This window comes from Pseudophryne corroboree, chromosome 1 (assembly GCF_028390025.1).
Source record: "Pseudophryne corroboree isolate aPseCor3 chromosome 1, aPseCor3.hap2, whole genome shotgun sequence".
Lineage (NCBI taxonomy): Eukaryota > Metazoa > Chordata > Amphibia > Anura > Myobatrachidae > Pseudophryne > Pseudophryne corroboree.
Window position 1 is genome coordinate 354,634,690 of NC_086444.1, and position 23,868 is coordinate 354,658,557.

General features: G+C 44.6%; 1 protein-coding gene across 4 annotated transcripts in view; it reads right to left on the bottom strand.

The window, feature by feature from the left end:
- The window catches only part of SEPTIN5 (septin 5), a 181,811-nt gene that overhangs the window by 17,710 nt on the left and 140,233 nt on the right, over positions 1-23,868 (bottom strand). For 3 of the 4 annotated variants that reach the window (XM_063964758.1, XM_063964761.1, XM_063964760.1), the window contains 2 exons: positions 5,879-5,908; positions 3,638-3,740 (listed from right to left, as the gene is read on the bottom strand). In XM_063964758.1, coding sequence (XP_063820828.1) covers positions 3,638-3,740; positions 5,879-5,908 — 133 coding nt within the window. The remainder of the gene's footprint in view (positions 1-3,637; positions 3,741-5,878; positions 5,909-23,868) is intronic. The other variant, XM_063964759.1, reaches the window with a different exon arrangement.

Consider the following 23,868-nt stretch of genomic DNA (forward strand, 5'->3'; position numbering starts at 1 on the left):
GTATTTGATTTTGGAGTGTTTTTTAAGAGTTTTAAGGAATTTGTATTCTTTTTGTAATGTTTTTATGATCACTGTATTTATTGTAAATATTGGGAAGGTGTAGCACAATTTACACAGATTATATATATATTATTCACCTTGACAAAGGGACTTGTGTGTCCCGAAACGTTGGGATTCATGCTGTGATTTTTAATACACTTGATTATTACCTAAGACCCTGAGTGCCGCTGATTGCTTCATCGCCTTCGCTTTATATATATATATATATATATATATAGAACCGGAATTCCACAAAGGTGGAAGGGGCACTCACAATCTCAAAAATTCATACAAAAAATCACATTTCATAAAATGTCATAGTTTAATTGTTGGATCTTCTGTTACACCAACTCGCCCTTAATCGACGTTTCGACCCTAATCCTGGGTCTTTTTCAAGATAGGCAGATTCGGTGAAGATTCCATTATCTCTCTGTCTATTTTTGATGTTTATAGATCGGTAGGTGCACCCACTTATATGTCTAGAAGGGTAGAAGTGGTCCTTATGATAGTGAATCATCAACCAAGTATCATGACCCTATTTGGAGACGCATGTCCTTATGGCATATGTCTCTGGTTTCACCTTCTGTTCCATTTTTTTTTTTTTTTTTTTTTTAATTTTGAATATTGTATAAAAACGAACTGAAATGTATGGAATGATCTTTTTATATTTTCATGTTCTATGCAACATTAAATGTATGACTCATGTGTCACACCTTGCGGAAATGTACATGGATTGTGATATATTACTATTGTATGTATATTCTGTCTACTATGAATTTGTGTTTTGACAATGTATTTTCCGTGTAAGTTTCTGGGAGGTGTGAGATCCTCTTCTGGGATCTATGGTCAGTGGATTATCTGTATGATTTTATATTGTTGCATGGAATATTGATTATTGTATACATAATATTGATTTGAACTGTTAAATCTTTAGGCCTGGGTCCAGAGGGCGGGATAGGCGGGAGGTACGCCCCACACTAAGTCCTCAGGTCCTATTGTTGCATTATTTTATATGAATATCAAATAATTTTTTCATATACATTTATATTTTATATAAAAATCTATAAAACTAATAAAAATACAAAAAATTATAATAAAATATAAAAACTATGCATGGTTATTAAGTATGCACTCCCTTTGGGAATGCAATACTTACTCTATTGGTACAGCATTTTTTAAGCCCAGTTAGTATATCTTGAGTTTCTCAGTATTGATCTACATTCTATTTTGTTATATTGATCCCGGTATTGGGGTTGCTTTGTTGGTAATAAGGTGTAGATGATGGGCGGTAAAACCCCTGTGAGCATCTTTTGCCTTAGGCTTTAGTTAAGTGATGACTGAGTAGGAAGCGATGCGTCTCACCTTGTTTCGGTGGAACGCATGATCTACTTCCGGGAGGCGGTACGCATGACGCGTCCCGGACCGCGTTGAGGGTGGTACTTCCGGTCCGTGGAACGCAAAGTGCGTCTCGGACCGTGACACTGTTGGACCCGGTGAAAAGGTTAGCTATACTGGAGGGATTTAAGTCGTAAAAGCTAGCAACATTGTCCAAGAGGTGGGGAGTTGGCCCAGTGGATATTCGGTGGTTTAAATGTGAGTTTTTGAGAGATCGAATGATCGGAAGTGATGTTGTTTCCACTTCCGGGTGCCCGGGTTTAAAACTCCTGGCGCTGAGACAGTGTTTGTGTAGCCATGTGCAGGAGGACAGTTTGACTTCAGCTGTGTGAGTATTTATTTCAGTGGTGGTGTTTATTATTTATCGCTTTGTCTCTGGTATTTAAAGGCTAATATATAGTGTTTTATATTTTAGTGTTCCTTATGACCTATTTGAAGACCCACTAAGTGACCAGCTTGGACTTATGCAAATTTGGTCTGATAAGGCCATGTTGATATAGTGAGTGGTTGGAGTGATTAACATTAGCATTTATGTTTATTATGTGTATATATTTAGTGATCGGCTAATGTTACCCTCTTCTTTGTCTTTAGAGAGAGCCTATAGTATTAATTAGAGGAATAACAGGTTGACTGATGAGGAAGCACGGCTATCACAGTAGGTGGTCTGTCGTGTCTTTTTGGGATTTAATTTAATTTGGTGATGTCCTCTTTCTATATAGCTGATGCTTTATACACATTGATTGTAGATGTCTGCGGACTGCCTACCTTTTGATTGGACAGGCGCTGTTTAGACTTCTCCCAGAGAGAGTTATGTTCATGTAAGCCTTTGGTATATTGATTCCTTATGGGTGGCCACGACAGTATGTTTGTGTATACTCACTGGGCTTCAGGTGTTATGGATGACTGTGCCTATAGTTGTAATTAAGTGTTTGTTTTGCAACAATGGGGCCTGGGAGGCACTGAGTGTGTCTTTTTATGTTCTATGTCTTTTCTAGATCTCTACTGATGTTGTAACATTAATGTCTGTGAACTCTTTGAATCTTCACCGAATCTGCCTATCTTGAAAAAGACCCAGGATTTCTGAAATGTGATTTTTTTGTATGATTTTTTGAGATTGTGAGTGCCCCTTCCACCTTTGTGGAATTCCGGTTCTGTATTTGTGGCTGACTTAGTCAGTTCCACTGGGTGCACCCAAGCATGTGTTTTTTTATTTTTGATGTGAGTGCGGATTTCCAATTTTATATATATATATATATATATATATATATATATATAGGGAGCAATGGAGTCCAGCACTCTCCGTGGGTACTGCAGATTACTTGCTGCGGTGCCCTCTGTAGAACACTGGTGTGATCTCATTTAAGGTAACAAAAATCAGCGGCACGCAACAGTCTGAGGCAGTGAAAAAGAGTTACTTTAATCAGTCCTACACCGTTTCGGGGACTAGTCCTGATGGCGGTGCTAGTCCCCGAAACGGTGTAGGACCGATTAAAGTAACTCTTTCACTGCCTCAGACTGTGGAGTGCCGCTGATTTTTGCTACACTATATATATATATATATATATATATATATATATATATATATATATCTATCACTATTATGTGTTTTTTTTTTTATTGTACATTTGTTGAATTTTGTAAATAAGAACTATTTAACCCTTAGAAATGTTTTATGATTTTGGGGACATTTTTGTACAAAAATATTAGGCAGTTACGAAGCTAAGGGATCTATGTATGTGGTGTTCGTTCAGACCTGGGTGCTTTCACCAAGAGTTCGGCTATGCCATCACTTCACAACATTTATGAAGAGGATAACCAGGGTCCGTGATCAATGGGGAACAGTGACTGGGGAGGGGGCGTGGCCAAAATTTAGGATTACCATTCCCGCTACAAAAAACCCTCTGAAAAACACTATGCACTTCGCCCTGGCTCCATCAACAAGCCACAGGCTGGGAAATCAGTAACCGCTGGGCAGTATTCCCTGTCAGACCGCAAACACAGGTACAAATTGAGTTTCTGCAGCAGTAACCAAATCCAGGATGTGGACATGCACCTATGAATGCACTAAGAGATTTTGTAAGTTCTGCAGACCATGGTAATCATCGCTATCCTCTGACATTCATGCTGCTAGAGAGTAACACAATCAACATAATGATCATAACGCATTACTGATAAGTGTAGACCAGAAGCACGTATTACTGACCTCTTCGTCCTTCATCTTTATGAGTTTCTCTGTTTCAGCATCAGGGGTTGGCAGAGGCAGGATGGGGATGGGACTCTCTATCCTGTTATCCTGATTCAGTTTGCTGTGAGTAAAGCAGGAGAATACATTGTGTGTTAATTTCATGTGTAGTGTCTTTGTCATTCTAATTCCCTGCTGTGCCCAGCAGTCAAATGTATTGACTTTCTCCTTGAAGATACATAATAGTTGAAGAAGTCTTATATCTGTGATATCTGAGAAAATATCGACGTGAAACAGAAGTGCAGAAAGTGGTGATGCAAAACACAACACTGTGTATATTGCTTTGAAGAGTAGTGCAGCTCTATATTTTATCTATTGATGGCACAACTATCTCCTCTCCTCCCTCTCCTTCAAACTACACATTCAGCACCTCTCACAAACTTGTCATTTTCATCTCAAAAATATTTCCAGGATCAGACCCTTTCTGACCCAGGATGCTACTAAGCCCCTTATCCACTCACTAGTCATCTCCAGGCTGTACTACTGTAACCTCCTCCTGACTGGCATCCCTGACAATTACCTCTCTCCACTCCAATCTATCCGCAATGCTGCTGCCCAGCTCATCTTCCTAACCAAACGCACTACGTCCACCTCCCCTCTCCTACAAGCCCTTCACTGGCTTCCCTTCCAGAATCCAATTCAAGCTTCTCGCACTTGCCTACAAAGCACTCACCCACTCCCCTTCCATTTACATCTCTGACCTTATCTCCCTTTACATTCCCACCCTTCCTCTACGTTCTGCTAATGCACAGCAGCTCTCCTGCCAATTGATTACTTTCTCCCACTCCTACCTTCAAGATTTTTCACATGCTGCTCCCTTTCTCTGGAATTCCCTACCTCTCCCCCTCAGACTCTCCACATCTCTACAAAACTTCAAACGGGCTCTCAAGCCCCACCTCTTCACCAAACCCAGCAAAATATCATCCTGACCCTCTGTTCCACGCTCTCTGCCTACCCCATTTCTGTCACCCCTGTCTGTCTGCCCGTCCCCTTTAGAATGTAAGCTCTCACGAGTTGGAACAGAGTTCTCTCATGTGCTTATCCTTTTCTTACTTTAATAATCTTCGACTGCACCAAATACCACGGATTTCTGCCACCTGATACTTATTTCAACGTCATCTGCTGATGTAGCTGTGTTTATTTACCCTGTACTTGTCCTACATTGTCTTCATCTGTAAGTCGCTGTTTTCCTGTTTTGATTATTTATGTACTCTGTAATTGGGCGCTGTGGAACCTTTGTGGCACCATATAAATAAAGGATAATAATAATAACAACATATACATATATATATATCAGTATATATGTTTAAACACACACACGCGTGTATATATATATATATATATACATATATATGGATGTAGAAATATGTAAATATATTTATTTTACAAAAAAGATACATATGAGTGTGTCTGAACAAAACAATGGGCACTGTCCTTTGAAGAAATAAGCCAGGTTCCACAGTCAACAAAATATTACAAAGAAAATATCAAATGACACTCTTGATTTGCAAGAAAGGAAAGAACCTGGCTTGAACAAGAGGCTGCATAGGTGTTGGAACGCTTCCTTTACAGAGGAATAAAGCTTCTTCATTATTTTTTTTCACAGGCCAAAAAGTGTCACCTAACAGTCTATCTCACTCGCCATATTCTCTCTCTCTCTGGGCGTAATACAATTGTGGGCAAAGGGTGCAAACTGCCACTGGAGCGGTGTTTAAACATCGGCAACGGCAGTCCAACTTGCACCCTTCGCCCGGGCAATTCGCTAAGTGGTAGTGAACACTTTTGAGCAAGATCCCATTGTCGTACATATTCAGCAGGATGAATCTCTTCGCCCTCAAATGAATTCGACCTTTTTTTCTCTCTCTCTCTTTATATGTCAATTTTACATTGATTGACAGTCCCAACTGTTTAGCAGGTATTATTAAAATAAAAAATTGCCCAGACAAGCAGCAGGAAAGATGTAAATCTAGAGATAGGGTGAAGAAGAAAGGGTTGTACTATTAAAGAACCTAAATATGACAAACATATATTAACATTAAAATGGATATTCAGGTTTATGTCACATTAATTAAAAAAATGTTTATTGCTGACGAATCTTCATCAGGTTATAGGAAACATGTTCAAAACCTAGAATCCTGGGAACATATAAGAAACCTTATAATGTAAAAAAGTTATAAAATGTGACTTAATTTTAACCCTAACCTTTGTGCAGTGTTCTCATTTTCTTCATGCCTTTAAAAGACAAAAAGTGATATCACTGGATTATTCAGGACTGCAATGCTCATCACACTAAAAGGTTAATAAAATTAGGTCTGGTATGGTATTGCTGGGTTTTTAGATGTGCTGAGGTTACAAGCAAATTTATTATGAAATAAATTATAACATTAAGCTACAACGTATAATATTTCTGATTTTCAAGTTGCTGTCACCTCATTGCATGTGATCTGTAGAACCAAACTGAGTGACCAGAATTTATGGTTTGCATATCCAGTATGGTCAATGGAGAAATTACAATAAAGTAGTAGGATACACACAGTGGTAGAACTTGTGAGTGGTGGGCCCAGGTGCAAAAATATAATTTGGTCCTCCCACCTCTACCCCAACCCAAGTTCAAAGTATTCCACACGGCAATGGGTAACAGGGAGAGGCAGAGGGTGATGACGAAGGCTAGGGGAGGCAGATGGTAACAACAGAAGGCAGAGAGAGGCAGATGGTGGGAGGTAGAGGCAGTGACTGACAGGAGGAGGCAGGGGGTGACAGGGAGAAGCAGTGGGTGACAGGGGTACAAGCACAATGTCCTGCATGGTGCTGAGAATAGGGGGCATATACCTTGGTGGGTGCAGGAACACAGCGACCTCTGCTCTGTCTGTGATAGGAGTCCCCACCCCTTGTGCTTTCCTCAGTTTGGCACTAGGTCAGGCCACTCTGACAGTGCCAGTTACACTGGTTGTGAGCTGTCTTTAATTCTCAGACAGCAGTGAATAAACAAAATAAAAAATACAGCTATCTGGTCATTAGAGACAGTATGTAGTTGTGATTAATAGGGTGCTTATAAGGGATGGACTCGTCTATGAGTCTGGCACACACAAGGTCAGCCCTGCCTCCCTAAGCATTGGGGCCCACCATGCTCTCTGTACTCGGCCATTCATTTGACATTGCTGAAAATGGTCTATGGAGGGTCAGGGGATAAGTCATTGCTGGTCTGGGCAGCAGTGGGCCACTTAGTTCTCAGGGCCCCGGTTCAATGTACCTGCTGTACCAACAGTAGTTCTGCCTCTGGATACACATACGTACATACTGTATGCTGCATGGATCCACTGTGCACAGTAACCATTGCAGGAATCTAAATGAAGGCCAATACAGTTCTTTATATTTCATATATGTTTATGTGTCTGAAGCTAAATTATCACTTAAAATGGTAACTTTTTTTTCTTCTTAAAAATTGGCTGCAGAAAGGGTATGTTAGAGGGGGGACTAATCTTCTCATTGACCTCCCACTAACACATCCCCATGTGCATCCCCAAACCATAAAGCCCTGGAGAAAACTGCCACGTGGAACAGCTTCTGTGGCTCCAGGGATAGGGTGGAGCTAAAAAGCTGCAGGTGGTAGTACAGATTTAATTACTGCACGTGGTGGACCTACAAAGACTGACGTCAATATAATCTTGTTAATCTATTTGCCGTCAGTGTCCAATCACTTTTGTCTACATAGTGTTGCGTGAAACGTGTGTCGGAATACTGCATGACCTACAGTAAGTGGCTCAGTACTAGCCCTTGCTTTGAATTGTACGGGTTGTACATTTATCTCTGTAAAACATTTTCTTTAATGTTTAATGTTTCTGTTTATTCTTTGTGATTTTACACCAGTGGACCGAATGTTCTTTCATTCTACTGTACAGTGATGATTTTTAGAGTGCTTGCTGTTAATTTTTTCACCTGTTTATTACTTTGTATTAATTTGTTCTAGTCTATATACTCTACCTGTACTTTTACATTTGTTTATCTCTCATGGCAAAAGCTTTTACAGTTTTTAATGTATTGGCTGGGTGGGTGTTGTTGGTGGTGGGTGGTTTAGGCTAATAAACTATACCAGATTTGTTTAAAAAAAAAAAATTCTGAATAATGATCTGATTTGATACATCAATATTTTAGGATTAAAAATATCCAGGTATTTGTCAGCAAATGTTGAGCACTGCAACAATCCAATGATAACTACTGGGAACATCTGAGTTAATTTATATACTATATTAATATATTAGGGCTATGTCCCGTGGACCACCATTTTGTAATCTCAGAAAGAAGGTAAGTATGAGTTAAAGTAAATGTAGTGTGTTTATGAAATTAACTAACAGGGCCAGATTAAGCCTTGAGAGGGCCCGGGGCATTTAAGACAGAGAGGCCTGGGGAAGGGGGGGGTGTATATTAGATTGTGCATACTTCCCAAAATGACCCATTTCAAGAGGGACAAAATGCTCTCTACCTGGATTTCCTTCTTAATATATTATCACCTATGTTGAACTATTTAATTGATAAGAAAGGTATTTCAACACAAGTGATTTTAATAATAAATTAAGAGGGAAGATCAGGTGGAGAACATTTTGTCTCTCCTGGAATGGGTCATGTTGGGAGATATGCATTGTGTATATTAAATGTAAACCAATGATGTATATTAGATTAAAACTAATAGTTTAATAATGCCTGGGTACTGTTTATATCTTCACCTAATTGAGAAACAACTATTTTATAAAGGTTTCTTGTAGTGGAACAAAAACAACTTAAACAACCTTAAAATACACATAGAAAAATAAAATGTGTAATTTATCTTGTCATATGCAGCCACTGTACTGCTTACACACTGGGACAGGACTCAGAAGGACTCTCTGTGTGTGTCTCTAGACCGGAATGCTGTCATCAGATAACAGGTTCCAAAGGACCCAGACACCCAGGTGGGAAGGAGAATCTGAGATGATCCCTGGGTCACTTACAGTTCTCTCCCCCTCCTATCTCTCCTTTGGTCAGAAAGCTCCATTGGTAGCTTATGAAACCATATACTCCTGTGTTTCTGCCTGCACTGCATATTGTCTTGTTCACATTCTGGCTGTCTGGTTCTGCTGCTGCACAAGAGGAAGAGCTAATGATATCCGGGGGGGGCCCCCTATCAGAGGGGGGCCCAGGCTACAGCATCCCCTGGCTCCCCACCCCATCCTCCAATTTGGCTATGACTGTTAATCAGATACAAATACTGTAATAATGTAATTATATATTTACTCGGAAGAGGGGGGGTGGGGGCTACTTTCTTGGGAGTCTGAAGGGACTTCCCAAATTTCAGGAGAATTCCAGACATTCCAGGAGAGTAGACAAATATTTTTAAAATAGACACTAAATCTAAAATAATATTTAACTTTAGGGCTGTAACTTGTGACAAACAGCTGAAGCAGTGGCATGGAAATGTTCTGGAATGGGCAAAAACTGGATAAGGGGTTCCTGGAACAAAGAATTTGCCTTGGCTCTGGACCCAGTCTGGAGCCAGAGGAAAGAAAATACAAAAAATAAGAATTTACTTACCGATAATTCTATTTCTCGGAGTCCGTAGTGGATGCTGGGGTTCCTGAAAGGACCATGGGGAATAGCGGCTCCGCAGGAGACAGGGCACAAAAAAGTAAAGCTTTTACCAGATCAGGTGGTGTGCACTGGCTCCTCCCCCTATGACCCTCCTCCAGACTCCAGTTAGGTACTGTGCCCGGACGAGTGTACACAATAAGGGAGGCAATTTGAATCCCGGGTAAGACTCATACCAGCCACACCAATCACACCGTACAACTTGTGATCTAAACCCAGTTAACAGTATGATAACAGAAAGAGCCTCTTAAAGATGGCTCCTTAACAATATAACCCGAATTTGTTAACAATAACTATGTACAGTATTGCAGATAATCCGCACTTGGGATGGGCGCCCAGCATCCACTACGGACTCCGAGAAATAGAATTATCGGTAAGTAAATTCTTATTTTCTCTATCGTCCTAAGTGGATGCTGGGGTTCCTGAAAGGACCATGGGGATTATACCAAAGCTCCCAAACGGGCGGGAGAGTGCGGATGACTCTGCAGCACCGAATGAGAGAATTCCAAGTCCTCTTTTGCCAGGGTATCAAATTTGTAGAATTTTACAAACGTGTTTTCCCCCGACCACGTAGCTGCTCGGCAGAATTGTAATGCCGAGACCCCTCGGGCAGCCGCCCAAGATGAGCCCACCTTCCTTGTGGAATGGGCCTTAACAGATTTAGGCTGTGGCAGGCCTGCCACAGAATGAGCAAGTTGAATTGTGTTACAAATCCAACGAGCAATCGTCTGCTTAGAAGCAGGGGCACCCAACTTGTTGGGTGCATATAGTATCAACAGCGAGTCAGATTTTCTGACTTCAGCCGTCCTTGAAATGTATATTTTTAAGGCTCTGACAACGTCCAACAACTTGGAGTCCTCCAAGTCGCCAGTGGCCGCAGGCACCACAATAGGTTGGTTCAGGTGAAACGCTGATACCACCTTAGGGAGAAAATGCGGACGAGTCCTCAGTTCTGCCCTATCCGAATGGAAGATCAGATAAGGGCTTTTATAAGATAAAGCCGCCAATTCAGATACTCTCCTGGCGGAAGCCAGGGCCAGTAACATAGTCACTTTCCATGTGAGATATTTAAAATCCACCTTTTTCAATGGTTCAAACCAATGGGATTTGAGGAAATCTAAAACTACATTTAGATCCCACGGTGCCACCGGAGGCACCACAGGAGGCTGTATATGCAGTACTCCTTTAACAAAAGTCTGTACCTCAGGAACTGAGGCCAATTCTTTTTGGAAAAACATTGACAGGGCCGAAATTTGAACCTTAATAGATCTCAATTTGAGACCCATAGACAATCCTGATTGTAGGAAATGTAGGAAACGACCCAGTTGAAATTCCTCCGTCGGAACACTCCGACCTCGCACCACGCGACATATTTTCGCCAAATGCGGTGATAATGTTTCGCGGTGACTTCCTTCCTTGCCTTAATCAAGGTAGGAATGACTTCTTCTGGAATGCCTTTCCCTTTTAGGATCTGGCGTTCAACCGCCATGCCGTCAAACGCAGCCGCGGTAAGTCTTGAAAGAGACAGGGACCCTGTTGTAGCAGGTCCCTTCTCAGAAGTAGAGGGCACGGGTCGTCCGTGACCAACTCTTGAAGTTCCGGGTACCAAGTCCTTCTTGGCCAATCCGGAGCCACTAGTATTGTTCTTACTCCTCCTCACCGTATAATCTTCAATACCTTTGGTATGAGAGGCAGAGGAGGAAACACATATACTGATTTGTACACCCAAGGTGTTACCAGTGCGTCCACAGCTATTGCCTGTGGATCTCTTGACCTGGCGCAATACTTGTCCAGTTTCTTGTTGAGGCGAGACGCCATCATGTCTACCATTGGTCTTTCCCAACAGTTTACTAGCATGTGGAAGACTTCTGGATGAAGACCCCCCTCTCCCGGGTGAATATCGTGTCTGCTGAGGAAGTCTGCTTCCCAGTTGTCCACGCCCGGGAAGAACACTGCTGACAGTGCTATTACGTGATTCTCCGCCCAGCGAAGAATCTTGGTAGCTTCTGCCATTGCACTCCTGCTTCTTGTGCCGCCCTGTCTGTTTACATGGGCGACCGCCGTGATGTTGTCCGACTGAATCAACACCGGTTTTCCTTGCAGGAGTGGTTCCGCCTGGCTTAGAGCATTTTAGATTGCTCTTAGTACCAGAATGTTTATGTGAAGAGACTTTTCCAGGTTCGTCCATACCCCCTGGAAGTTTCTTCCTTGTGTGACTGCTCCCCAACCTCTCAGGCTGGCGTCCGTGGTCACCAGGATCAAATCCTGTATGCCGAATCTGCGGCCCTCCAATAGATGAGCCTTTTGCAACCACCACAGAAGATATACCCTTGTCCTTGGCGACAGGGTTATTCGCAGGTGCATCTGAGGATGCGACCCTGACCATTTGTCCAACAGATCCCTTTGGAAAATTCTTGCATGGAATCTGCCGAATGGAATTGCTTCGTAAAAAGCCACCATTTTTCCCAGGACTCTTGTGCATTGATGTACAGACACCTTTCCTGGTTTTAGGAGGTTCCTGACAGGTCGGATAACTCCTTGGCTTTTTCCTCGGGAAGAAAAACCTTTTTCTGAACCGTGTCCAGAATCATCCCTAGGAACAGCAGACGTATCGTCGGAAAACAGCTGCGATTCTTGGAATATTTAGAATCCAGTCGTGCCGTCGAAGAACTACTTTAGATAGTGCTCTTCCGACCTCCAACTGTTCTCTGGAACTTGCCCTTTTTAGGTCGTGCAAGTAAGGGATAATTTAGATGCCTTTTTTCTTTGAAGAAACATCTTTTCGGCCATTACCTTGGTAAAAAGGCCCGGGGTGCCGTGGATAATTCAAACGGCATCGTCTGAAACTGATATTGACAGTTCTGTACCACGAACCAGAGGTACCCTTGATGAGAAGGACAAAATTTGGACATGGAGGTAATCCTTGATGTCCAGGGACACCATATAGTCCCCTTTTTTCCGGTTCGCTATCACTGCTCTGAGTGACTTTATCTCGATTTGAACCTTTTATGTAAGTGTTCAAAACATTTTAGATTTAGACTATGTGTCACCAAGCCGTCTGGCTTCAGTACCACAATATAGTGTGGAAAAATAATACCCTTTTCCTTGTCGTAGGAGGGGTACTTTGATCATCACCTGCTGGATATACAGCTTGTGAATTGTTTCCAATGCTGCCTCCCTGTCGGAGGGAGCCGTTGGTAAAGCAGACTTCAGGAACCTGCGAGGAGAAGATGTCTCGACTCTCCAATCTTTACCCCTGGGATAATACTCGTACGATCTAGGGGTCAACTTGCGAGTGATCCCACTGCGCCCTGAGACTCTTGAGACTACCCCCCCACCTTGAGTCCGCTTGCACGGCCCCAGCGTCATGCTGAGGACTTGGCAGACGCGGTGGAGGGCTTCTTTTCCTGGGAAAGGGCTGCCTGCTGCAGTCTACTTCCCTTACCTCTATGTCTGGGCAGATATGACTGGCCTTTTGCCTGCATGCCCTCATGGGAAAGGAAAGATTGAGGCTGAAAAGACGGTGTCTTTTTTAGCTGAGATGTAACTTGGGGTAAAAAAGGTTGGATTTCCCAGCTGTTGCTGTGGTCCCCAGGTCCGATGGACCGACCCCCAAATAACTCCTTCCCTTTATACAGCAATACTTCCATCTGCCGTATGGGATCTGTATCACCTGACCACTGTCGTGTCCCTGACATCTTCTGGGAGATATGGACAACGCACTTATCTTGATGCCAGAGAGCAAATATCCCTCTGTGCATCTCACATACATATATATAGAATGCATCCTATTAAATGCTGTACATGAATAAAATATTTTCAGTCAGGGAATCCGACCAAGCCAACCCAGCACTGCATCTCCAGGCTGATGGCGATCGCTGGTCGCAGTATAACCACCGTATGTGTGTATATACTTTTTAGGATATTTTTCCAGCTTCCTATCAGCTGGCTCCTTGAGGGCGGCCGTATCTGGAGACGGTAACGCCACTTGATAAGCGTGTGAGCGCCTTATCACCCTAAGGGGTGTTTCCCAACGTACCCTAATTTCTGGCGGGAAAGGGTATAACGCCAATATTTGCTATCGGGGTAACCCTACGCATCATCACACACTTCATTTTATTTTATCTGATTCAGGAAAAACTACAGGTAGTTTTTTCACTCCCACATAATACCCTTTCTTGTGGTACTTGTAGTATCAGAAACACGTAACACCTCCTTCATTGCCCTTAACGTGTGGCCCTAATGAGAAATACGTTTGTTTATTCACCGTCGACACTGTATTCAGTGTCCGTGTCTGTGTCTGTGTCGACCGACTGAGGTAAATGGGCGTTTTTTTAAAAACCCCTGACGGTGTTTCTGAGACGCCTGGACCGGTCCTAATAGATTGTCGGCCGTCTCATGTCGTCAACCGACCTTGCAGCGTGTTGACATTCTCACGTAATTCTCTAAATAAGCCATCCATTCCGGTGTCGACTCCCTAGAGAGTGACATCACCATTACAGGCAATTTCTCCGCCTCCTCACCAACATCGTCCTCATACATGTCGACACACACGTACCGACACACAGCACACACACCGGGAATGCTCTGACAGAGGACAGGACCCACTAGCCCTTTGGGGAGACAGAGGGAGAGTCTGCCAGCACACACCAAAAACGCTATAATTATATAGGGACAACCTTATATAAGTGTTTCTCCCTTATAGCATCTTTTATATATATACAATATCGCCAAAATCAGTGCCCCCCCTCTCTGTTTTAACCCTGTTTCTGTAGTGCAGTGCAGGGGAGAGCCTGGGAGCCTTCTCTCCAGCTTTTCTGTGAGAGAAAATGGCGCTGTGTGCTGAGGAGATAGGCCCCGCCCCTTTTTCGGCGGGCTCGTCTCCCGCTATTTTTGAAGTTAGGCAGGGGTTAAATATCTCCATATAGCCTCTGTGGGCTATATGTGAGGTATTTTTTGCCTCTAATAAGGTTTTTATTTGCCTCTCAGAGCGCCCCCCCCAGCGCTCTGCACCCTCAGTGACTGTTGTGTGAAGTGTGCTGAGAGGAAAATGGCGCACAGCTGCAGTGCTGTGCGCTACCTTTATGAAGACTCAGGAGTCTTCAGCCGCCGATTTTGGACCTCTTCTCTCTTCAGCGTCTGCAAGGGGGCCGGCGGCGCGGCTCCGGTGACCATCCAGGCTGTACCTGTGATCGTCCCTCTGGAGCTAGTGTCCAGTAGCCAAGCAGCAAATCCACTCTGCACGCAGGTGAGTTCACTACTTCTCCCCTAAGTCCCTCGTTGCAGTGATCCTGTTGCCAGCAGGACTCACTGTAAAGTAAAAAACCTAAGCTAAACTTTCTCTAAGCAGCTCTTTAGGAGAGCCACCTAGATTGCACCCTTCTCGTTCGGGCACAAAATCTAACTGGAGTCTGGAGGAGGGTCATAGGGGGAGGAGCCAGTGCACACCACCTGATCTGGTAAAAGCTTTACTTTTTTGTGCCCTGTCTCCTGCGGAGCCGCTATTCCCCATGGTCCTTTCAGGAACCCCAGCATCCACTTAGGACGATAGAGAAATAGAAAATAAGAATTTACTCACCGGTAATTCTATTTCTCGTAGTCCGTAGTGGATGCTGGGGACTCCGTAAGGACCATGGGGAATAGACGGCTCCGCAGGAGACTGGGCACATCTAAAGAAAGATTTAGGACTATCTGGTGTGCACTGGCCCCTCCCCCTATGACCCTCCTCCAAGCCTCAGTAAGGAACTGTGCCCGGAAGAGCTGACACAATAAGGAAGGATTTTTGAATCCCGGGTAAGACTCATACCAGCCACACCAATCACACCATATAACACGTGATAGGAACCCCGGTTAACAGTATGATAACAAATGGAGCCTCTGAAGAGATGGCTCACAACAAAACCCGATTTTTGTAACAATAACTATGTACAGGTATTGCAGACAATCCGCACTTGGGATGGGCGCCCAGCATCCACTACGGACTACGAGAAATAGAATTACCGGTGAGTAAATTCTTATTTTCTCTGACGTCCTAGTGGATGCTGGGGACTCCGTAAGGACCATGGGGATTATACCAAAGCTCCCAAACGGGCGGGAGAGTGCGGATGACTCTGCAGCACCGAATGAGAGAATTCCAGGTCCTCCTCAGCCAGGGTATCAAATTTGTAGAATTTTGCAAACGTGTTTGCCCCCGACCAAGTAGCTGCTCTGCAAAGTTGTAAAGCCGAGACCCCTCGGGCAGCCGCCCAAGATGAGCCCACCTTCCGTGTGGAATGGGCTTTTACAGATTTAGGCTGCGGTAAGCCTACCGCAGAATGCGCCAGCTGAATAGTGCTACAAATCCAGCGCGCAATAGACTGCTTAGAAGCAGGAGCACCCAGCTTGGTGGGTGCATACAGAATAAACAGCGAGTCAGTCTTTCTGACTCCAGCCGTCCTGGAAATATAAATTTTTAGGGCCCTGACTACGTCCAGCAACTTGGAATCCTCCAAGTCCCTAGTAGCCGCAGGCACCACAATAGGTTGGTTCAAGTGAAAAGCTGAGACCACCTTTGGGAGAAACTGAGGACGAGTCCTCAATTCCGCCCTATCCATATGGAAAATCAGATAAGGGCTTTTACAAGACAAAGCCGCCAATTCTGAAACCCGCCTGGCCGACGCCAAGGCCAACAGCATGACCACTTTCCACGTGAGATATTTTAAATCCACAGTCTTAAGTGGTTCGAACCAATGTGATTTCAGGAATGCCAAAACCACATTGAGATCCCAAGGTGCCACTGGGGGCACAAAAGGAGGCTGAATATGCAGTACTCCTTTGACAAAAGTCTGAACTTCGGGCAGTGAAGCCAGTTCTTTTTGGAAGAAAATCGACAGAGCCGAAATCTGGACCTTTATGGACCCCAATTTGAGGCCCAACGTCACCCCTGCTTGCAGGAAGTTCAGGAATCGACCCAGTTGAAATTCCTCCGTCGGGGCCTTCATGGCCTCACACCAAGCAACATATTTTCGCCAAATGCGGTGATAATGTCTTGCGGTGACATCCTTCCTGGCTTTGATCAGGGTAGGGATGACTTCCTCCGGAATACCCTTTTCCTTCAGGATCCGGTGTTCAACCGCCATGCCGTCAAACGCAGCCGCGGTAAGTCTTGGAACAGACAGGGTCCCTGCTGCAGCAGGTCTTGTCTGAGCGGCAGAGGCCAAGGGTCCTCTGTAAGCATCTCTTGAAGTTCCGGGTACCAAGCTCTTCTTGGCCAATCCGGAACCACGAGTATGGTTTTCACTCCTCGCCTTCTTATTATTCTCAGTACCTTGGGTATGAGAGGTAGAGGAGGAAACACATAAACCGACTGGTACACCAATGGTGTCACTAGAGCGTCCACCGCTATCGCCTGAGGGTCTCTTGACCGGGCGCAATATCTTTTCAACTTCTTGTTGAGGCGGGACGCCATCATGTCTACCTGTGGCTTTTCCCACCGGTTGACCAGCATTTGGAAAACTTCTGGATGAAGTCCCCATTCTCCCGGGTGGAGGCCGTGCCTGCTGAGGAAGTCTGCTTCCCAGTTGTCCACTCCCGGAATGAACACTGCCGTCAGTGCTAACACATGATTCTCTGCCCATCTGAGAATCCTTGTGTGCCTGGCTTAGGGCATTGTAAATGGCCCTTAGCTCCAGGATATTTATGTGAAGAGAAATCTCCTGATTTGACCACAGTCCTTGGAAATTTCTTCCCTTTGTGACTGCCCCCCAGCCCCGAAGGCTGGCATCCGTGGTCACCAGGACCCAGTCCTATATTCCGAATCTGCGGCCCTCTAGTAGATGAGCCCTCTGCAGCCACCACAGCAGCGACACCCTGGTTCTGGCCGATAGGGTTATCCGCTGTTGCATCTGGAGATGGGACCCGGACCATTTGTCCAACAGGTCCCACTGGAACGTCCTTGCGTGGAACCTGCCGAATGGAATTGCTTCGTACGAAGCTACCATTTTTCCCAGGACTCGTGTGCATTGATGTACCGACACTTTTCCTGGTTTTAGGATGTCTCTGACCAGAGATGACAATTCCTCGGCTTTTTCCAGTGGAAGAAACACTCTTTTCTGGTCTGTGTCCAGAATCATTCCCAGGAACAGAAGACGTGTCGTCGGGACCAGCTGTGACTTTGGAATATTGAGAATCCAGCCGTGCTGTTGTAGCACTTCCTGAGAAAGTGCCACCCCCACTATCAACTGTTCTTTGGACCTCGCCTTTATCAGGAGATCGTCCAAGTACGGGATAATTAAAACTCCCTTCTTGCGAAGGAGTATCATCATTTCGGCCATTACCTTGGTAAAGACCCTCGGTACCGTGGATAACCCAAACGGCAGCGTCTGGAACTGATAGTGACAGTCCTGTACCACAAATCTGAGGTACTCCTGGTGCGGAGGGTAAATGGGGACATGCAGGTACGCATCCTTGATGTCCAGGGATACCATGTAATCCCCCTCCTCCAGGCTCGCAATAACCGCCCTGAGCGATTCCATCTTGAACTTGAACCTTTTGATATAAGTGTTCAAGGCTTTTAAATTTAAGATGGGTCTCACCGAACCGTCCGGTTTCGGTACCACAAACATTGTGGAGTAGTAACCCTTTCCTTGCTGAAGGAGGGGTACCTTGACGATCACTTTCTGTGAATACAGTTTTTGAATAGCCACCAACACTGCCTCCCTGGCAGAGGGAGTTGCCGGCAAGGCAGATTTTAGGAAACGGCGGGGGGGAGACGTCTCGAATTCCAGCCTGTACCCCTGAGATACTACTTGAAGGACCCAGGGATCCACTTGTGAGAGAGCCCACTGTGTGCTGAAAAACCTGAGACGTGCCCCCACCATTCCCGATTCCGCCTGAGCAGCCCCAGCGTCATGCTGTGGACTTACCGGACGCAGGGGAGGACTTCTGCTCCTGGGAACTAGCTGTGTGCTGCAGCTTTTTCCCCCTTCCTCTGCCCCTCGGCAGAAAGGATGAGCCTCTAGCCCGCTTATTTTTCTGGGGCCGAAAGGACTGTACCTGATAATACGGTGCTTTCTTTTGCTGTGGGGTAGCCTGTGGCAAAAAAGTCGATTTCCCAGCAGTAGCTGTGGAAACGAGGTCTGAAAGACCTTCCCCAAAAAGTTCCACCCCTTTATAGGGTAAAACTTCCATGTGCCGCTTGGAGTCGGCATCACCTGACCATTGCCTAGTCCATAACCCCCGTCTGGCGGCAATGGACATAGCGCTTATTTTTGATGCCAGCCGGCAAATATCCCTCTGTGCATCACGCATGTATAAGACCGCGTCTTTTATATGGTCAATCGTTAGCAAAATATTGTCCCTATCCATGGTATCAATGTTTTCCGACAGGGAGTCTGACCACGCCGCAGCAGCACTGCACATCCAAGCTGATGCAATAGCGGGTCTCAATATAATGCCAGTGTGTGTGTATATAGCTTTTAGGGTACTTTCCAGCTTTCTATCAGCAGGTTCTTTTAGGGCGGCCGTATCCGGAGACGGTAGTGCCACCTTCTTTGATAAGCGTGTCAGCGCTTTATCTACCCTAGGGGGTGTTTCCCAGCGTGACCTATCCTCTGGCGGGAAAGGGTACGCAGCCATTAACCGTTTAGAAATGTTCAATTTCTTATCTGGGGAAGTCCACGCTTCCTCACACACCTCGTTTAATTCGTCTGATGCAGGAAAAACTACTGGTAGTTTTTTCTCACCAAACATAATACCCTTTTTTTTGTGGTACCTGGGGTATCATCAGAAATATGTAATACATTTTTCATAGCCTCAATCATATAACGGGTGGATCTATTGGAGGGTACACTCGTCTCATCATCGTCGACACTGGAGTCGGTATCCGTGTCGACATCTGTATCTGTCATCTGAGGTAGCGGGCGTTTTATAGCCCCTGATGACATTTGAGACGCTTGGACAGGCACAAGCTGAGTAGCCGGCTGTCCTATGTCGTCAAACCTTTTATGTAAGGAGCTGACACTGTCACGTAATTCCTTCCATAAGTCCATCCACACTGGTGTCGACCCCGCAGGGGGTGACATCACATTCACAGGCATTTGCTCCGCCTCCACATCATTATCCTCATCATACATGTCGACACAGCAGTACCGACACACAGCAGACACACAGGGAATGCTCTTACAGAGGACAGGACCCCACAAAGCCCTTTGGGGAGACAGAGGGAGAGTATGCCAGCACACACCAGGGCGCTATATAACACAGGGATATCACTATACAGAGTGTTTTCCCCTATAGCTGCCTATAATATATATAAACTGCGCCTTAAATTGTGCCCCCCCTCTCTTTTTTACCCTTTCTGTAGTGCAGTACTGCAGGGGAGAGCCGGGGAGCTTCCTTTCAGCGAAGCTGTGAGGGAATAATGGCGCCAGTGTGCTGAGGGAGTTGGCTCCGCCCCTTTTTCGGCGGGCTTTCTCCCGCTATTTTATCGTTTCTGGCAGGGGTTAATATACACCTATATAGCCTCTGGGGCTATATATGGTGTTAGTTTTGCCAGCCAAGGTGTTATTATTGCTGCTCAGGGCGCCCCCCCCCCAGCGCCCTGCACCCATCAGTGACCGCAGTGTGTGGTGTGCATGAGGAGCAATGGCGCACAGCTGCAGTGCTGTGCGCTACCTTGGAGAAGAAAAAATATGAGTAAAGGAGACTTATCCTGCGCTCCACTGTCTGTTGCTGTCTCAAGAGGTTCCCAGATATGTTATGGAAATTCATATGGATGACATACGGGAAATGAGAAGAAATTTTGCATACATAGTGAAATACCGTTTAGTATTAAGGTAAAACATGAGCATTTATTTAATACAAATGATAAAAAGCCATATACATTACAATATATGGATGCAAAAGAAGATACACACTGGATGATTGTACAGTGGTGATATAATAATTATAGCAGCAAATAGGGCTGGGGTGGGGAGTAATGAGGGAAATTACCAGATGTTGCGAACTGAATAAACAGTTCTGAGCCAGCTTGCGGGTTAATTTAGTGCAGGGAAACCCGGGAATCCCCTGAACCTTGCCGTACTGGAACAGATAATCTCTCTCCTGCTTCCCTCCTCAGTGTCCTGTGAACACCGACGCGTTTCTACCTCTGACTGAGGTCTTTTTCAAGGTGTATTGGTTTAGGCTGCTAACATGCATATTTAAATTATCCCTGACCAATCGTACCATAGACGCAGCAGCTGTGTCCTATACAGAGTAATCACCTAATCATGTCCCGTGATCTGCTGCTACGCCCTATGGTTTCCGGATTGGTCCCTGTTGCCATGGTAGTGTTTGTCAACTACCGGCGAACATTTCCGGAAAATCCACTTGTCTCCATGGTGATCGGTGCGTCCTTCCCAGTGGTGATTCCTCCCGTTATCTTGTTAATATTGTCCACATTCTTCTATCCGCTCCGGACCCACTCCTCTCATGTGTGGTCGTCTGCCGTCAAAAGGACATCCACGTCGGGATATCTAGTGGAGATGTCCGTGGTCCGGTTGGCGGAGTAGCGTCACGTCACTTCCTGTGACGTTCACCCTTGCTTGTTCTGTCTTTCTAATCGTGTGGCGGAACTTCCCTTGGCAAACCTAAACAAAGGGGATGATCTCATATTTCTCTGTGTCCTCAGTGATCGGGGGAATTGGAGGAAAATATGCATAGTTTTAGGAACATTAAAATGTTAAACAAATTGTCTCAATAAAATTCATATAGAACTTTTTTTATAAAAGTTTTGCCATATAAAACAATGCTTGTTCCTATATAAAGAATATTTCATATAAAACCCTCCATTGAAGCACTAAGTAATAAATAGCCCAGTGGTAAAACAAAGGGAGAACGATATATAAAGCTAGAATTCCCATATCTTTCCATAATTCTTTCCCTCTCTTGTTTTAAAATGTAACTCTGTATGTGCCTCAAAAGAATTTTTCTATTTTTTTATAAAAACCATTTGATCTCGAAGTCGCAATTAATACCCCCAGGTTTTAATGTCCCCAGTTGGTATATTGCCTTCATTTCGGCTCTAGCCAACTGTGCGGCGATGTCCTTGCGTCTCCAATCACCCTTAATGTGTCGTATGCCGCAAAACTGCTTGATTTCACTGCATTTGCTCTGGTGCACCATGCGGAAGTGTTCTGATAGGGCATGGGTAGTAAGTGATTTCCTTATATTCCTCAGATGTTCCCCTATCCTTACTTTGAGTGGGCGGGAGGTCCTGCCATATCCTAGCATCAGGATATGATCCAGGAAAAGTATGTGTTTCACGTGTTGGAGCATCAGACCTGAATAGGAAAGATCTATTAACCAGCAAAGAAAAAATTCAAAATAGTAAGAATTACGACTGGTCTTTCATTACTACATTTAGCAGTCAGTACAGGTCTTTGGAGAGTACGCTAAAGAGACACTGGAACATTCTCCGTAAGGACCCAGTAATAGGCAGCTTACTACCAGCAAAGCCAAAATGTATTTTTAAAAAAGCCCCGAGCATCAAAACTAGTGTGGTAAAAAGTGCTCAGACTACCGTCAAGAAAATGAATACCATAAAATCGAAAGGTTTCTTTCGCTGTGGAAGTTGTTTAGGATGCAGAGGAATTACTGGGTCCGGAAGCAAAATTACAGAAGTTTCTATTAATAAAACTAACTTCAAAATCTTGGATTTTGTTACATGTAATACAAACAATGTCATCTATGCCATTGAGTGCAGTTGTGGGCTATGGTATATTGGCAGGACCTCCCGCCCACTCAAAGTAAGGATAGGGGAACATCTGAGGAATATAAGGAAATCACTTACTACCCATGCCCTATCAGAACACTTCCGCATGGTGCACCAGAGCAAATGCAGTGAAATCAAGCAGTTTTGCGGCATACGACACATTAAGGGTGATTGGAGACGCAAGGACATCGCCGCACAGTTGGCTAGAGCCGAAATGAAGGCAATATACCAACTGGGGACATTAAAACCTGGGGGTATTAATTGCGACTTCGAGATCAAATGGTTTTTATAAAAAAATAGAAAAATTCTTTTGAGGCACATACAGAGTTACATTTTAAAACAAGAGAGGGAAAGAATTATGGAAAGATATGGGAATTCTAGCTTTATATATCGTTCTCCCTTTGTTTTACCACTGGGCTATTTATTACTTAGTGCTTCAATGGAGGGTTTTATATGAAATATTCTTTATATAGGAACAAGCATTGTTTTATATGGCAAAACTTTTATAAAAAAAGTTCTATATGAATTTTATTGAGACAATTTGTTTAACATTTTAATGTTCCTAAAACTATGCATATTTTCCTCCAATTCCCCCGATCACTGAGGACACAGAGAAATATGAGATCATCCCCTTTGTTTAGGTTTGCCAAGGGAAGTTCCGCCACACGATTAGAAAGACAGAACAAGCAAGGGTGAACGTCACAGGAAGTGACGTGACGCTACTCCGCCAACCGGACCACGGACATCTCCACTAGATATCCCGACGTGGATGTCCTTTTGACGGCAGACGACCACACATGAGAGGAGTGGGTCCGGAGCGGATAGAAGAATGTGGACAATATTAACAAGATAACGGGAGGAATCACCACTGGGAAGGACGCACCGATCACCATGGAGACAAGTGGATTTTCCGGAAATGTTCGCCGGTAGTTTACAAACACTACCATGGCAACAGGGACCAATCCGGAAACCATAGGGCGTAGCAGCAGATCACGGGACATGATTAGGTGATTACTCTGTATAGGACACAGCTGCTGCGTCTATGGTACGATTGGTCAGGGATAATTTAAATATGCATGTTAGCAGCCTAAACCAATACACCTTGAAAAAGACCTCAGTCAGAGGTAGAAACGCGTCGGTGTTCACAGGACACTGAGGAGGGAAGCAGGAGAGAGATTATCTGTTCCAGTACGGCAAGGTTCAGGGGATTCCCGGGTTTCCCTGCACTAAATTAACCCGCAAGCTGGCTCAGAACTGTTTATTCAGTTCGCAACATCTGGTAATTTCCCTCATTACTCCCCACCCCAGCCCTATTTGCTGCTATAATTATTATATCACCACTGTACAATCATCCAGTGTGTATCTTCTTTTGCATCCATATATTGTAATGTATATGGCTTTTTATCATTTGTATTAAATAAATGCTCATGTTTTACCTTAATACTAAACGGTATTTCACTATGTATGCAAAATTTCTTCTCATTTCCCGTATGTCATCCATATGAATTTCCATAACATATCTGGGAACCTCTTGAGACAGCAACAGACAGTGGAGCGCAGGATAAGTCTCCTTTACTCATATTTTTTCTTTGGCACATGTGTTGAAGGGTTGGGAACCTTCTTAGTAGTAAAGGGGTACTATCCAGCAGCTCTATCTTTGCGCACTAAGATCTTCCTTGCACTCTATTTTTTGCTACCTTGGAGAAGACAGAAGTCTTCAGCCGCCGATTTTCCGGACCACCTTCTTGTTTCTGGCTCTGTAAGGGGGACGGCGGCGCGGCTCCGGGAACGGACGACGAGGTCGGGTCCTGTGTTCGATCCCTCTGGAGCTAATGGTGTC